The sequence below is a fragment of the Camellia sinensis genome, chromosome 3 (assembly GCF_055761805.1).
Source record: "Camellia sinensis isolate YWXY chromosome 3, ASM5576180v1, whole genome shotgun sequence".
NCBI lineage: Eukaryota > Viridiplantae > Streptophyta > Magnoliopsida > Ericales > Theaceae > Camellia > Camellia sinensis.
In genome coordinates this window covers 75932003-75949149 of record NC_138963.1, presented here as the reverse complement: position 1 = coordinate 75949149, position 17147 = coordinate 75932003, and the positions used below count along the sequence as shown (strand labels likewise).

Sequence of the window (17147 nt, the reverse complement as noted above, 5' to 3'; positions counted from 1 at the left end):
ACCACCATGGCCATGCAAGGATCTTCGAAGAATGATTATGACACTTTAGGGGCCTTCGTTCCTATAACACAAATGATATCTCATTAGAAACTGCCATACAAAAAAAAAAAAAAAAAAACTCATATACAAATGAATTTCACTTCTATTGAGGAATGTTTTACCTCCCTGTGCCAAATAGCTGCAGCGACATGACTATTGAAACTCCGCAGTATTGATGGATCAGTCGGTCCACCTGGAAAAGCATGAGTAAGGTACTCTTCCTGGACAGTAGGAGAATCGGGTAAAGAGGCGTCCTCCACAGCAATGTCAGGCATATCATCACCTTGAACTCGTCTTTGGCTTCGACTTCGACTTTGACTGGCACTGGAGATATCATATTCTACCGAAACTGGATCACGACCTCGACCTTGACCTTGTCCTCGCCCACGCCCTTGTCCCTGTTCATGGTCAACATCCAATTCACGACGTCGTCTATTTGAAGTAGTAGGTGGGACACGTTGTTGATATTCAAAATCCATATTATCTGCAAAAATTAATATGTTTGATGATCATCATCTTGATCAAACATAATACTATAATAATCTCATAATATATATAATTATAAACACATTAAGTATCACATTGTTAAAAAAAAAATTAAAAAAAAAAAAAATCGATCCTAGTGCATTACTAATGGTCTTATTCCCTAATTCTATCCCCAAACAAATCTATACCATTTTTCAATTCCATGTTAGTACCCATTGAAGCTCAAACAAGTTTTGAAAAGGTGATCTCAAATACAATATGTAGTGATTGATTCATATAGGTATAAATTATGTTACAATAATTAAAATTTTAATGCATTTTCTCAAATTATTTATCACTCAATAAGAGATTACCACAAATGTAAAAAGAATATACAAAAGAAGGGAGAGAAAAAAAAAAAAAACATTGTTCAGAAGTTTAAAACCGAAAGTATATATACTGTTCGGAAGTTGAAATCCGAAACAAAAAATTAATTTCGTAAGTTGATTGTTGTTTGAATTTAATATATTCGGAAGTTGACTGCCGATATAATCAAAAAGTTTTGGAAACCTACTGTTGAAATAAATCACCAATTTCGGATTCCTGCTTCCGAACAAATTCCTTAATTTTGGAAAACCAGTTCCGAACGATTTGTTTATACTCCGTGGGCCTTCGTTCGTTTTCAAAATGATAAAAACAAAACTCTACGTTGCAAATTAAATAGGAATGATGATTCAAAAGTAAACTCACCTAATGAGGATTGAAAATGTATTGGAATGCTTCAATGGGATGTAGTTTTGGAGATGAAAGCTGTGTGAAGCTTCTACTATGGGTGTGTGTATTTGCACACGGTAAGCTTCAATGGGTGTGTGTATCCTCAAGGTTGAAGATGTACCTTCAGCTTCAATGGGTGTATGTATTTGCACTGTTGGGAGAGCTGGGTTTGGGGTCAGGGCCGGCCCTGAGATTTGTGGGGCCTAAGGCGCCCTGTGAAAATGGGGCCCCTCGAATATTTTTTTTTTTAATAAAAAATTTATGCATAAAATGATAAGTATCTACAAATTTTTTATTTAAGTATACTTGAACATATAATCATTAAAATTATAAACTAAAATTTACTTTCATATATTAAGATAGGAAGAAATCAGTATAATGACTCCAAAACATTAAAAACTGGTTTTGTTGCTTTATAGTTTAGCAATATCCAGCTTACAATTAACCCAACGATCACTTAAATACTACTCTTCTTGCATTTTTAGCTGCAAAATCACTAATTAAGTTTGTATAATCTAATTTATCTACCAAATCCTTTTCAATAGACAATATAGCTAATCCATTCAATCTTTCTTGTGACATTGTTGATCGAAGGTAGGATTTGATCAATTTTAACTGTGAAAAACTTCTTTCTCCAGAGGCAACGGTAACTGGAATAGTCAATAATATTCTATACGCAATCCAGGCATTTGGAAAACAACCATCCATCAATTTCAAATAATTCATCACCTCCATTGGCCTACTGATTTCTTTTGGCAAAATTTCTTTGAAGACTTTCAACTCAGAAAATAAATCTCTCCCATCAATATCCATAAGCCCATCATGTTTCAAAAAGTCTTCAAGATTAGCACAATAAGTCTTCAAGCACTCATCATTGGTAGAATTTAACTTCTTCAAATCAAACAAAAATCCAAAAGTTTCATCATATATTTGAAATTGTTCAAATCTACTCTTAAGTGAAGAAAGAGCTTGATCTATTATATATATGAAATAATTAACTCTAAAGGATTCTTCAGCTGATTGTGCAACCTCTTCACTAACATTCTCATCAAAATGTTTCTTTCTACGAATGACACGCCTTTCACGAAATGTAGGCTCAATCTCCATTTCAATTGCAACTTCTTTAGCTTCAATCATGGCCTCCAAAAATCCAATTTCTCTATACTTCTCAAGAAATGTAATGAGTCCTTTTAATTGATGTATAGCAACATCAATATGCATGTCTTCAGCTTGAAATGTCTTGCTAACAGAATTAACAGCAAACAACAGATTGTGCCAAATAATCATGCCAAGCAAAAACTCAAAGTTCTCAATTTCAGATGTAACTAAGGATTCAGCTTCACACTTTGTATTGGGATCATCAGCTTCTTTTTCCAACTGAATTAAAGCATCTCTAATTTGTGGAGCTTGGTACCGTATAGCTTTAACACTTTTAATGCGACTTTCCCAACGAGTTTGTGATAATGGCTTAAGTGTGAGACCTTCCACATTGTCTTTGAAAATTTTCCACCTCTTTGTAGAAGATGAAAACAACACATATGCGTTGTACCACTCTAAAGAAATAGATAGCTTTGGAACAAGAGGTAGCCATATCACAAAGGGCAAGATTAAGACTATGACACCCACATGGCGTGTAGAATGCTCTTGGATTTATTTCAAGTACTCTTTTTTGTACACCTTTGTGTCTCCCTTTCATATTAGAGCCATTATCATATCCTTGCTCTCTTATATCACCAATATCAAGTTGGAGTGTGTGCAATGCCTCTCTAAGTACATTAAAAAGTCCCAACCCCGATGTATCATCCACTTTCAAAAATTCTAAAAAGAATTCTTCTACCTTTACCGGACTAGTTGAAACATCTACACATCTTATCACAAGAGACATTTGTTCTTCATGACTAACATCTGGAGTACAATCAAGAATAATTGAAAAATATTTCGCTTCTTTGATTCTTGCCACAATCATACTCTTGATCTCACTCGCTAACATCTGTATCAATTCATTTTGGATTTTGTGGCCAAGATAATGGTAATGAATTTCACTCCTTTGAATACGTTGAATGTGCTCTTGCATTACTGGATCAAATTTAGCAAGCATTTCAATTAAGCTTAAAAAGATTCCATTTCTTTCTTGATAAATCTTCTCATTGTCTCCACGAAAAGCTAAATTATTTTTAGCAATAGTGATCACAATAGAAATTATCCTTAGTAACACTTGTCTCCAGTGTTCCCTCTCTTTGTTGATTTGTTCTTGAACACTTCTATCAATTGTTTCATTCTTCTTCAATCTACTTTCCAACTCAACCCATTTGCTCATGCAAATAAAGTGCTCATTACTAGTTTCATGACTTCTAAGCCTGTTGCCCATATTCTTCCAATCTTTCAATCCATCAGTAGCCAAATGAACATTGTTCCCATCTTGCTTAAACAACTTGCAACAAAAGCAAAACACTTTGTCTGAAGCATCTGAATATACTAGCCACTTTCTATCCTGCTTCTCTCCATTTTGTAACTGTCGCATGTAAAATGTAGAAGAAAAATGCCTATCTTTGTCATCTAGGGGAAAATTCACACCATTACCTCTTATGTGACCTCTTTCAACTAGTAAATCCCTTAAATTTTGATCAATCTTGTCCCAGTTACTAGGGTCATAAATGTTTAGAGGTCCACATTCAACATTCACATCTTCACTTTCATTAGATTCTACATTCCCCAAATCTTCATTCTCATTCTCATTCATATGTTCACTAGGTTGTTCAATCACCAAATCATCATGCTCATTATTACTCACACAATGAGTAGGCTTTTCAATTACCAAATCTTCATCATCATTGTCATTTGAACCTAAAATATCTACTTGTTTCTTGGTACCAAAATATTTATCAAGTGCTCCCGATTGAGATTGAATTAATTGTTCTAGTTTCATCCTCTTCTTTCTCTTTTCATTTCCAGAACTATACTTCCTAGGAAACATGGCTATAATCACAAACACTTCAATCCACAAATCACAAACACTTCAAATCAATCCACAAATCACAAACACTTCAATCCACAAATCACAATCCACTGATCTGATAGCAAATAAATTATAAAAAATAATTTAATGAAACAAAATTAGGGCAAACAAATTATTCAATTAAAACTGATAAATACCTAGGTAAAAAAATTAGGGCTAAATTATTTATTCCACTAAAATCTAATGGATAAAGAAGGTAATAAAAAAATTATGGCAGATTTATTATTCCACTAATTGGTAGAGAAAGAATATAAAAAAAAAAAATTAGGGCAAAATTATTTATTCCACTAAAATCTAATGGATAAAGAAGGTAATAAAAAAATTATGGCAAATTTATTATTCCACTAATTGGTAGAGAAAGAATATAAAAAAAAAAAAATTAGGGCAACTTTATTTAATAAAATCTGATAGTGAGAAAGGACTTACATGAGAGAGAGTCTGTGACATAGAGTGAATGTGAATCGCCGGGAGGAGGAGTGTGAGAAAGAGGAAGAATGAGTCTATGCTTTCATCTGCGTCTGCTTGCCTTCAAGAGAGAGTGATTCACTTCATTTTGATTTGTTAAACAGAGATTGAAAAGCCACTCCACTTCGTTTCATCACTGCTATGCCTATGCTATTGTGTATTATATTTGTATGTATGGTTTGGGTTGGGTTGGGCCAAACACATTTTGGGCCCCTTTAAATATATTTTCAGTTTTGGGGCCCTTTAAAGCCTCCAAAGTTGTTTTCACTGTCCCACACCACATAAATTTTGGATTGGGCCCAAACACATTTTCAGTTTTTGTTTTTTTTTTTATTTATATATTTTTATTTTAATAAATATGGGTCAAACACATTTATAAATAAATATGGGCTAAATTATACATGGGCCTAATAAAACATTTGGGACCCTTTAAATTGATCTTAAAAAAAAAAAAAAAAATTGAACCTATAACAAATTTTTAAATTTGGAAGCCCTATTTTTGGGTCAAAATTTGGGGCCTAAGGCTTGTGCCTTACCTGCCTATAGGCAGGGCTGGCCCTGTTTGGGGTTGGGGGGTGTGCGTGTGTATAAGGACAGATGTGGAATGAACGGTATGTGTAATGAGTAAATTAATTAAGAATTAATTTTTTTTGATGCGTGTAATAAGAAAAATGTGCAAAAAGAATATTTTGTGTGCGTAAATAGATGCTCCCCTTAATATGGGAAAAGCCTCAAAAATGTAATCGCTACTGTAAATCAAGTAAGTAGTATCTGCATGTTTCGAACCAAATCAAAGTGGAATTAGCCTTAAATACATCTATGCACCAAACCAATTCACACAAAACAACAGTACTATATAAATTCAATTCAAATTCAACTCCGCCGTCGGAGACTGACACATATACATTATTTTTCCATTTGGATTGTGTCTGCATCTTCTTCTCCGATTCTACTACTAGGGTTTCTTTCTCTTTTTTCATTGAATCAGTTGAGTTCGATTCGATTGATCGTGTTTTTATAGTATTAACTCCTTGATTCGAAGGAGGAGTTAGGGAATGCGAGCGGCCATCGTATCGAGGTGCCGAAGGGCGCCCCAGATTTTGTTCCGCAGGAGAGAAATGATGACAATGGATTGCAGCTTCCGCCCTCTTCCTTGGAAATCGTCCACCACTGCCACTGCCCTCTCTCTCCGCATTGGTTCCTCAGGTAGTACTAGAAGTAGTGGATGCTATCATCGGTGTAACCCTTGGGATGTTTCCAAAACCACGCCTTTTTTCTTCAAGCACCTCAATGGCTTCTTGTCTGACACCCCTCCTAGACCTCCCCAACCACCTGTAATCTCTCTCTCTCTCTCTATATATATATATATATATACACACACTAACGGGGTTGGCATACACTATGCATGTGCAATTCAAATAAGTGATCAAAATAAAATATTTATTATATATTGTGTACTGATCAAGTGGTAAAAGGTTCAAGTCCTACTACTCCTCCCATTTATCTATTCTTTTTTTAAATAGAAAAATGAAGCAAGGCGTGGACATCATGAGTCGTTCACTTTATATAATAGTATAGAAGTATAGATAGTATATATATATATATACTAGTAGTGTTGGCACACCCTATATGTTCACGAGTGAAACAATTAGATAGGCAATTACCAATTGAAACACTTAAATAGGGTCGTAAACTGCTCCAAGCAGTTACAGCATAAGCCAGCTTCGTCTACACCAGCATGACTGCTTGCTTTATAATAGTGTATAGAAGATGCTAGCGGTAAGCCAGCTTCGTCTACACTACCGTGGCTGTTTGCTTTATAATAGCATATAGAAGATACTAACGGTTTGCACACGCGATGCTTGTGCAACTCGAAAAAAAGTAATGGTATAAGAATAATGATAGAGAGGAATGCACACATAGTAGTATGTGTTGCTCAAGTGGTGTTATTTGCCAAATCTATGATCTCGGTTTCAGGTTTTGTCCTCCACTTAATTTTTATATAAACACCAACTATAGAAGTATTTTAGGAAAACCCAAAATATGAGATATTTTGTATCAACACTATCTCAAGGCTTCACATATGTAATAATATAATAGTATAGAAGATACTTGAAGGGAAAGTGAACATGTGTACAATTCAAATGGTTTCAAAAGATCGTGGTTGTGTTAGAGGCAATTGAGAGTCTATTCTTTTTAATTAAAAAAATATTTAACAATGGCGTAACTGTTCTTGTAATTGCTCTTGTGCATATTTTTGGAAAAGTAAAATACGTGACATCTATGCCACGTCTGTAATCTCTCTTTATATACATACTAGATGGGAACTATATGTGCAATTGAAAAGATCTAAGTGTGTTAGAGGTAGTTGAGAGTTTTGTTTTAAAAAAACTGAATAATGGCATAATTGTTTTTGTAGCTGCTCTTGTGGGCATTTTAATAAAAGGAAAATGTGTGACATCTACACCAAGGTTGGGGTTTTCTTTATATGATAGTGTAGATGTTATAGATAGCATAGATTCACTAGCCGTTGGTTCACATGCAGTGCAATGTGCAAATATATAAATATTTAATGGAGAAGATGAATAGAAAACATTTGTGAAATTTTGAATATATAAATCAGTATTCTTATGGCAGTTTCTTCCTTTTGACAGTTATCAAACTGTTGGGAGTATTTTCAGAATTGGAAAAAATGTGACAAAAGAAGCGTCTATACCAACTTAAGCTTTTGCTTTATATAATAGAATAGACTAGAAGTTATGCACACCCATATGGGTGTGCTTGAAATCAACAGTTACAGGTATATGTGTGTGGTTAAATTCAGTGGTTGTAGCTGCAATTATATAAGGGCATTTTGGTAAAGCAAAAAGCTGTGACATTTTGTGTTCGGGAGCTTCTATTTGCACATCCCCATTCCCCTCTTTACACACACTTAATAATAATTATTTTTATTATAATTTTATTTTCGAGTGAAATTACTATTATGGACATCAAATAAACACATTTGGAAGTTAAATGTCGAAAAAATGAAAAAAATTCGGAATTCTACTTCCGAACAAGTTGTTTATTTTCAGAATGCTACTTCCGAACCAATTATTTATTAAAAAAGATGTATATAGAGTGTAATGGGTGTGTGTAAATAGAAGCTCCCTTTTGTGTTCATACCCAGTTCACTGTAGACTTTATATGATAGCATATATATAGATAGTATAGATAGTATAGATATATATGTATGTCTAGGACACACAATTTTACCCACAATTATGACCACATATATGTTTGTGTGTTTATGAATTTTATGGTTTTCTTATTAGAAGCCTTGAACAGGGTTCGATGCCAAATGGGTTTGCACTGTTCTCAACATCGGCGGGGAGTGATGCAGTCGGCAGAAAACAGGGTGCAAAGCAAGAGCAAACGACTACTGTTGCGAAAAGGGGAGCTTCCGGGGAGCAAGTTGCCGACACGAAGATTCTTCGTACTCTTGTGAAGTACTTGTGGTTGAAAGATAACCCTGAGTTCCGTTTGCGGGTTGTTATTGCCTTGGGTTTCTTGGTGGGAGCCAAGGTGGGTGTAGAGTCTGATTTTCCAATTTGTAACTGATTAGACTGTTATGTAGTAGCTTTAGTTGGTTTGTAGAAATTGAAAGAAGTTGCTCTCCATTAATCACTAAACAAGTTGTTGTGCTTTTGTTCTGTAGGTTCTGAATGTTCAGGTACCTTTCCTTTTCAAGCTTGCTGTTGATTGGTTAACAACGGCAACAGGCAATGCTAGTGCTTTTGCTTCATTTACAACTGCAAATTCAACTGCCTTGGCTCTTTTTGTGAGCCCTGCAGCTGTTTTAGTGGGATATGGGATAGCACGGTCAGGGGCTGCTGCTTTCAATGGTACCTCACTTGAAGTAATTGCTAATGTGTACCTTTGATTTCAAATGAAGTGTATCTGGTTTCTGTTTGTAAATTTAAAGAGTAGTTCTTTTTTTAATTGTAGATAAAGCTTCGTTTTGTTTTTGTATACACCTCTCACTTTTGACTAAGATTGCGAAGTCCAAATCCAACTCATGAATTCTGTGGTGCCAATTGCAGAATTAAAATTTTATTTTTATTTTTTTGGATGCATTTCCTAATCTTGTGCAAATTTGTTGTTCCAGAGTTGCGAACTGCTGTGTTTTCTAAGGTAGCATTACGAACAATCCGATCAGTATCTAGGAAGGTATGAGATTGTTGGTTTTATTTATGCGTACTTTAAGGACTTGCGTCACAAAAAGGCACTAGTGTATCATGATTTGGGGGAAGAGGTGGTGGTGGTCTTTACCAAGGAATAAAATGATCAACCAATTCATATATATTACTAACATATTACCCTCCTGCTATTAATATTTCTGTTTGCAGCCATTCTTAACTCCTTGTGATAAAACATTGTTGTCCTTATTTAATTGTATTTGTGGATAAAGGCACCTGTAGAAGGGGCAAAATCTTAGTACACAAAATCTATAAGATCACTAACCAGCTTACGGCAACCAGAAAAGATCCATGGCAAAAAGATCAAAAAAAATTGCAAGATGAGTTTCATTTGTACACACACACAAGAGACTCTGGGAGGAAGGGTTTCAAACCTTAAAACTGAAAAATATTCTTCTCAGATTTTTAAAATTTTCGTGCCGTACACATAATAAACTCACATAACTACTTCACCACCCTACGCTGTATTCCTTTACCTTTTGTGCCATGACCAGAGTGACTCTAAAGGAAGAAAAGTTAAAAAACTACTCTTCTGAGTCACTCAATGTGCAGAAATGAAATAAATTGTATTTTCTTTTTTTAACTTTTACACGCCATTAGTACCATCACTTTCTGCTTCTTAAGCAATCTGTGGTCGAACATTCGTCTACTCTTATTTAGTGTGGAATGGTGTCGGGTTCTCCTTTCAGTCCATTTTGTTGTGACTAAAATGTGGACTTGAAAGAGGTTGAGTTCAATTCTTGTTGTTTATCGTTGAGGAATTCAAGTTAATGCCAAGTTCTAGAGGGAGAGGGACACAATGAAAGTGAATACATAGTTGGCTTCTTGACATGTCTTAAAGAAGTTAGGAACTTTGGGATGTCCAATGTTGTGTTATTTGAGACTCTTCTATGTCATTGAGTGGCTTTTGCAATTTTGGGAGATCCTTGCATCACCCAAGAAAGATAAGAGCTTTTGTCTCCTTTACGGTGGCCAATATAGTTCCTTTGTTTTTGGACATGTTTTTGTTATTGTCTTTTGAAAAAGATCTTCTCTGTCTAACGCATTCCAGTTTCTTAAGAATTTTTTGAGAGCAAGATATATTAGACTTGCTTTGGGACATCCAATGTTGTGTCATTTGAGACTCTTCTATGGTCATTGAGTGGCTTTTGCAATCTTGGGAGATCCTTGCATCACCCAAGAAAGATAAGAGCTTTTGTCTTCTTTATGGTGGCCAATATAGTTCCTTTGTTTTTGGACTTGTTTTCGTTAAAAATATCTTCTCTTTCTAACGTGTTTTGAGACCAAGATATATTAGACTTGCTTTAGTGGAGGCATATGAATTATAGTTTCTCAGATACTAACTTGGAAAATAAGGATGAAAAAGATAGTTCTGCCGAGAACTGACGGTGATCTTGCATTGGAGTTATATTATGATAAAGAATAGAGTAGGTCTCAAAATTACATTGTTAATATTATTTTACTACATGGAAAACGTTTTGATTTGACCTTATAATTGACAAATGATGTGATGTTTGAAGGTCTAACATGTCGTTACCCTAGTATAGTTGATATACATATTTATCTGTTGTTCACATGCTTTAATGTTTTCTATACTTGCAATGTGTATCACCTTTGGCCAATTTATATGCTGATTCCTGACACCATGTCAGTTGTGACCTATGTAATAAATTTGACTTTCACAGGTATTCTCACATTTGCATGAACTCGACCTTCAGTACCATCTTAGGTATGTCTGGAGAACTCTCTATTCAGTTTGTTTAAAATTTCATTCAATAGTAGTTGTTTACTTTTTATTTATATCTGTGTGGGATGTAGCATCTAACTCATGCATTGTTGAGTGGATATATATTGTGACTCTTCTTCTACTTTTACTCCTTGTTCCTTTTGAGGGGACTAAAGTTTAGTTCACTCCATCTTTGTGATAAAATGTATGGGTCATGTTCCTTTTTTAGTGGTGTATTTGGAAGGACCATCATAATTAATTATATTTTTTTTTCCAACTAGAGATGCTTAGTTCCTTGGGTTTGTGGCTCTCAAAAATGTTTTTTTTTTTTTTTTTTTTTTTTTTTAAATGTCTAGTAAGGACTACCACTCAGACGGGTTTGGACAAGTTGGGAGACTTTCCAAGCCCAACCCACGTTGTATTGAGATCTGTCTAATCCTGCGCTGGTTTGAGACCTAGCTCAATCTACTGAACCAAACCAAAGCTAAGCTTTAGCTTGAAATCATAAGTTTGAATTGGGTTCGAGTTGCCCAATACAATTGCAAGCTTTGAAGTACACATAGCTGGAAAGCTGGAAGAATATTTGCATTTTTATAAAAAAATTGCTGGAATGGGGGGGAACATTAGATAAATAGGAAATGGAGAAAGTAGTTGCAAATTAGTAGAGTGAAAGTGATTGCAAATAAAAACTGTGCCCTTGAGGCACATGCTTCACTTGCACTCGATTGGCTTGCAATTACTTTTTCATTTCCCATTAATTTGATATTTTCCCCTAAAAAAGTACTAACAAAATAATTATTGAACCATTAGATGCTTAGAGAGAAAAAAGAAGAGAAAGAATAGGTGCTTGACTTATCAAAGAACATTGTCCTTTGAATGATGCTAATCTTGATGGATTGACAAAAAGCCAATGAAAAAAGAAGATTGATGAATAGCTTGATTGTGTTATCAAGAGAACACCCCCCCCCCCTCCAAAAACTCCAAAAAAAAAAAAGGGTTTGATTGATATTGTTAGATCATCAATTGCTCCAAAAAACTCCGCCGGGGTTGTTTACAACTCCGCTGGTCCCAAGCCTAGGTTAAGGAAGAGGGTTGTGTGTTAGGTAGCCAACAGCTAACACGTAAAAAAGCCGTTCGGATCCCTTATGAAAATGAATCTTACTTTGAATCGTCTAAATGCTAGGTCGTTACCCTCAAGTAACGCGTTGTGCGTACTTCCGGGTGTTTCGAAAAGTGAGCAAGGGATGCCGCATCGACGCCTGGGTGCGGTGAAAAATGGGCAAAGGTTTCCGTGTTTTTTTGGACGAGCGCGGGTTAAGAAGCTAGTCCAAGACTACAGGTTTAGGGTAGTCACTTGGAATCTAGGAACCTTAACTGGTAAGACAATGGAATTGGTAGATGTTATGATTAGGAGGAGAGTTAGTATAGCTTGCGTACAAGAAACTAAGTGGACGGGTGAGAAAGTTAGGAAAATTGAGGATACCGGTTTTAAACTGTATTATAGTGGTAAGGACAGACGCAGGAATGGGGTAGGAATCATAATTGCCAAGGGTCTGGTGGAGAATGTAGTGGCGGTCATTAGGAAAGGGGATATAATTATGTTAGTTAAACTAGTTATTGGAGGGAATATGGTGAACGCTATTAATGCATACGCCCCTCAAGTAGGATTAGATGATCAGACTAAGAGGGATTTTTGGGAGCAAATGGATGAGATCTTACGAGAGATGCCCGTAGGAGAGAATCTGGTTATAGGTGGAGATTTTAATGGCCATGCAGGCATAAATAAACTAGGCTATGAAAGGGTGCATGGTGGATACGGTTTTGGTGACAGAAATGAGGCTGGAGAGAGTATCTTAGATTTTGCGTTGACTTCTGACCTGGTAGTGGCCAATGCTATGTATAAGAAGAGGGAGGAGCATTTGATAATTTTTAAGAGTGGGTCAGTTAAGAGCCAAATAGATTACTTCTTAGTGAGAAAAGTGGACTGCCTAAAATGCAATGATTGTAAGGTGATTTCTGGAGAGAGCCTGACCTCTCAACATAGGATTTTGGTACTAGATTTATGTTTTAGAGGGCAATACCAAGCTAGAAAGGATGGTGGGCGTCGCAGGACGAGATGGTGGGACTTAAAAGGGGATAAACTAGAAATATTTAAGAATAGAATAGATAAGGAAGGTACTTGGGACTTGGAAGATGATGCTAACACTGTGGAATTCGATGGCCAATTGTATGAGGAGAATCTCAAGGGAAGTGCTTGGAGAGTCGAAAGGGATGGGACCCAGCGCTAGGGAAACTTGGTGGTGGAGGGAAGAGGTTCAAGCGGTAGTTAAAGCAAAGAAAGAGTGCTTTAAAAAGTGGCAGAATGATAGAACTAAGGAAAACCTTAAGAGCTATAAATTGGCTAATAAGGAGGTCAAAAAAGTAGTGAGAGAGGCTAAGTTGAAAGCTTATGATGACCTATACACTAGATTAGATAGTAAAGAAGGAGAGTATACAAACTTGCTAAGATACGGGAAAGGAAAACAAGAGATTTTAATCAAGTTAAGTGCATCAAGAGTGATGATTCTAAGGTATTGGTGAAGGATGAAGAGATTAAGGAAAGATGGAAGAACTATTTTGAGAAACAATTAAATGAGGAACATGGAGGTACGACAATAGGGGAAAAAATGGTTAGTAATACGATAAACCAACACTATAGGCTTTATCGCAAGATTATGAACTTTGAAGTGGAGATTGCACTTAAGAAGATGAAATCAAATAAAACTTTAGGACCCGATGATATCCCTATTAAAGCTTGGAAGTGCTTGGGTAAAAAGGGGGTTACTTGGTTGACTAGATTGTTTAGCAAAATTTTGTTGACTAGGAACATGCCAGATGAGTGGAGGAAGAGTATTTTAGTGCCAATATATAAGAATAAAGGAGATGTTCAGAATTGCAACAACTATAGAGGAATCAAGCTAATGTGCCATATAATGAAAGTGTGGGAGAGGGTGATGGAACGCCGATTGCGAGATATAACAGAGGTGTCAGAGAATCAATGTGGGTTTATGCCCGGCAGGTCAACAATGGAAGCGATTTATCTTTTGAGGAGAGTAATAGAAAAATATAGAGAAAAGAAAAGAGATATTCATATGGTGTTTATCGACCTTGAGAAAGTATATGAAAGAGTATCCCGAGATATAATATGGTGGGTGTTAGAGAAGAAAGGGGTGACAAAAGGTTACATTGATGTGATTAGGGACATGTATAAAGGGGTGGTGACCACTATTAGATTGCCTGCTAGAGTGACAAATGAATTTCCTATCACTGTTGGGTTACACCAAGGATTTACCTTAAGTCTTTATCTTTTTGCTTTAGTTATGGATGAGTTGACGAGAAATATTCAGTATGACGTGCCATGGTGTATACTTTTTCCAGACGATATCGTGCTAGTAGATAAGACTAGAGAAGGAGTTAATATAAAGTTGGAGATTTAGAGAAAAGCTCTCGAGTCTAAAGGTTTCTGGATAAGCAGAAATAAGACAGAGTACATAGAGTGTAAATTTAGTAACAGTAACAATGAAAGCAGAGGAGAAGTGAAGATTGAGAACCAAGAATTGCCTAAGAGTGAACATTTTCGTTATTTAGGGTCGATTATCACAATAGCGGGGGAGATTGATGCGGATGTGGCCCATAGGATTAAGGCGGGATGGTGTAAGTGGAGAAGTGCGTCTCGAGTACTGTGCGATAAACGAATGCCCACTAGACTAAAAGGTAAGTTTTATAGAATGACTATTAGACCAGCGATGTTGTATGGGACGGAGTGTTGGGCAACCAAGAAACAACATGTAGATAAGATGAGTGTGGCTGCGATGAGGATGCTAAAGTGGATGTGTGGCAAGACTAGACAAGACAGGACAGAATTAGGAATGAGTGTATTCGGGAATGGGTAGGGGTAGCACCGATAGAAGATAAGTTAAGAGAGAATCGATTGAGATGGTTTGGTCACATTCAATGGAGACCAACAGAGGCAGTAGTGAAGAGATGCGATGCTGTAACGGTAGAGGGGAGTGTTAGGGGACAGGGTAGGCCTAGATTAACGTTGGCTAACGTTGTAAATAGAGATATGGATCTACTTCATTTGACTAACGAAATAGCCTTTGATAGGACTGCGTGGAGAAGAAGGATTCATGTAGCCGATCCCATTTGATGGGACTTAAGGCTTGGTTTGGTTTGGTATCAATTGTTCCAAAAGCTTGAGTTGCCAGGGAATGGGCTCAACAATGTATATTAAGCTATTCAACACCCTTCCTCATGTGCAACCTACTTGGAGATGTAAGGAGACATACAATGAGCGAAATAGAACGCAAACGTTGAATAAATACAAATGGAGAGACTCGAACCCCATACCACCTCTAGGTCCTAACCTAAGCCCTGTCACCAGATTAGATTACTAATTGTCCCAAAAGCTTAAGTTATTAAGAAATAAGCCCAACAATGTATATTAAACTATCTAACATGTACTATAAAAACATATAATGAATCTACATATATGTTTGTGTATGCATGTACATGAGAGAGAGAAGCTTTGAGAAATGCTAACCTGTGTACCATGAGGGTCGATAGATTTATGGAAGGGCTTGTGATGGTGGTGCTTGTGGCCTATGTTACACGGACTCTTCATGTTTGGGGAAATACCAATGTCGACATGACACAAGGTTGGCTGAGGGATACGGTCGAGGTATGCCAATGAACACACAAATACGACTGAAGAAGAAGAGGAAGAAGAACATATCTTGTGTCAACAATTTCTTCGATTTGAATGCAGTTCACTATAGAGAGGGCTTCGATTAAGGGTTTGCAATGTGTTCTTTTGCAATGAAGAATACAAGGCTTTGTTTGGAAGAGCTTTGGAATTGTAATTCCACCTCTTGGTTTGCACGTGGTGTTTGGTTGTAGTTTTCAAAAATTAATTCCACACCCACTTTTGAAAACTTATTTTTAGGCATGAAATTTGACTAACCCGATCATCCCCCCGGACGACTGGAACAATGTACGTTTTTTTTTTTGCCCCTGTTATTTTTATATTTTAAATAAAAAATATTTTCAGAATTTTTTTAAAATTTTTTGAGCTTTTAATAGGATTTTGGATTGTGTGTTTGGTTATGAGTTGTAAGTTTTTGAATTAAATATCATATGTCACATCATTCATTTCAAATTCAATTCAAAACTCTTTCCAAAACTCTTTTCAAAACTCATAGCCAAACAAATTTTTCACACTCAAATCATAATTCCAAAACTCACAAACTCAAAACACAACTCCTGGTCTCAAATCATATTTAGAAAACTCTACCAAATGCTACCCAACTTTTTCTTGTCAACTATGCCTGTAAGTCTGTAAGTATGGCTTCCAACATTTGTTGGTTTTGTCTGCAGTGGTTTTTGGGAGAAGACGAAGGGGGTTTACTTGTCTTTGGTCTTTGAGAAGACAGGGAATTTTATTAGTGTGAATTCATTTAACTAACATTGTTTAGACCAACTACTTTGATGGATTTTTTTCTTCTTTTTCTTTAATTTTTTTGGTTTGGGTCTTGGGTCATAGTTGCTGGGTAAGACATCAATTTACGGGTTGGATAATCTAAATGTGAGCTGGTTTATTCATTTTGGGAATGGATTGAAAATTAGCGTTGCTTTCATATATATATATATATATATATAAATTTGGACTCATCAAATCTAGTCCTTCTCCTCTAATCGCATAAAATTTGGGTTGTTTATATTATTATTATTAAAAAAAATATTTGGATGACATATCCATGTACCCGTATCTAATTTTTTTGACACTTTTATGCCAAGTTCCTGTATCTTTCAATTTGAGATTTGATGAGTCAGGCCCTAATATATGAACATCCACCTGACACACTCGTACCTGAGTTAGTGTAACATAGCTTGTGGTGGTACTATAATGCACTATGGTGGGGTTTTCTACTTATTTATTTTGGGATTTTGATCCAATCTATTAAAGCTAGTGGCTGGGACTTAAAAAGAATTTTCTTAATCTAATGGTTGAAGGAACAAATTTGTTTAGCTTCCATTGAAATCGTTGAAATTCTTTCATTTTGTAGAAAACTGAAACGAAACATTAATGGAATACTAAAATTTCAATATTTTTACCAAAACATACTGAAATGCGCTGAAACACTATGAAATATACCGAAACAATGAGTTGTTTCAATACCTTGGCTTGGCTTGCTCTTTGCTCCTTGACAAGGCTGTTGCCCTCTTTCTTGGCCTAGGGGGAACAATGGTCATTTCAATTTGTCTCCTTTTTTTTTTTGTTTTTGTTTTTGTTGTTGTTGTTGTTGTGTCAAAAGACAATATCTGAGAATCGAGAAAAAATTCAAATTTATTAAAGGATATGATAAACTATAAAGGATTAGAGGAA

The 17147-nt window shown here is 35.8% G+C and overlaps 2 protein-coding genes across 3 annotated transcripts in view; one reads left to right on the top strand and one right to left on the bottom strand.

Annotated features, from left to right (window-relative positions):
* Positions 1–1471: 1471 nt before the first annotated feature.
* On the bottom strand, positions 1472–4252 carry LOC114298232 (uncharacterized). The gene is made up of 3 exons (XM_028242767.2): positions 2995–4252; positions 2622–2789; positions 1472–2396 (listed from the first exon to the last, which is right to left on the bottom strand). The coding sequence occupies exons 1-3, from the start codon at positions 4250–4252 to the stop codon at positions 1732–1734; spliced, it is 2091 nt and encodes a 696-aa protein (XP_028098568.2). The 3' UTR covers positions 1472–1731.
* A 1210-nt stretch (positions 4253–5462) lies between these two features.
* The window catches only part of ABCB25 (ABC transporter of the mitochondrion 3), a 41326-nt gene continuing 29641 nt past the window's right edge, over positions 5463–17147 (top strand). For both annotated transcript variants that reach the window (XR_014364160.1, XM_028229795.2), the window contains exons 1-5: positions 5463–6093; positions 8087–8323; positions 8457–8643; positions 8907–8968; positions 10683–10726. Coding sequence is in view for 1 of the 2 variants with exons in the window: in XM_028229795.2 (XP_028085596.2) it covers positions 5815–6093; positions 8087–8323; positions 8457–8643; positions 8907–8968; positions 10683–10726 (809 nt within the window). In the remaining variant the exon portion in view is untranslated. The remainder of the gene's footprint in view (positions 6094–8086; positions 8324–8456; positions 8644–8906; positions 8969–10682; positions 10727–17147) is intronic.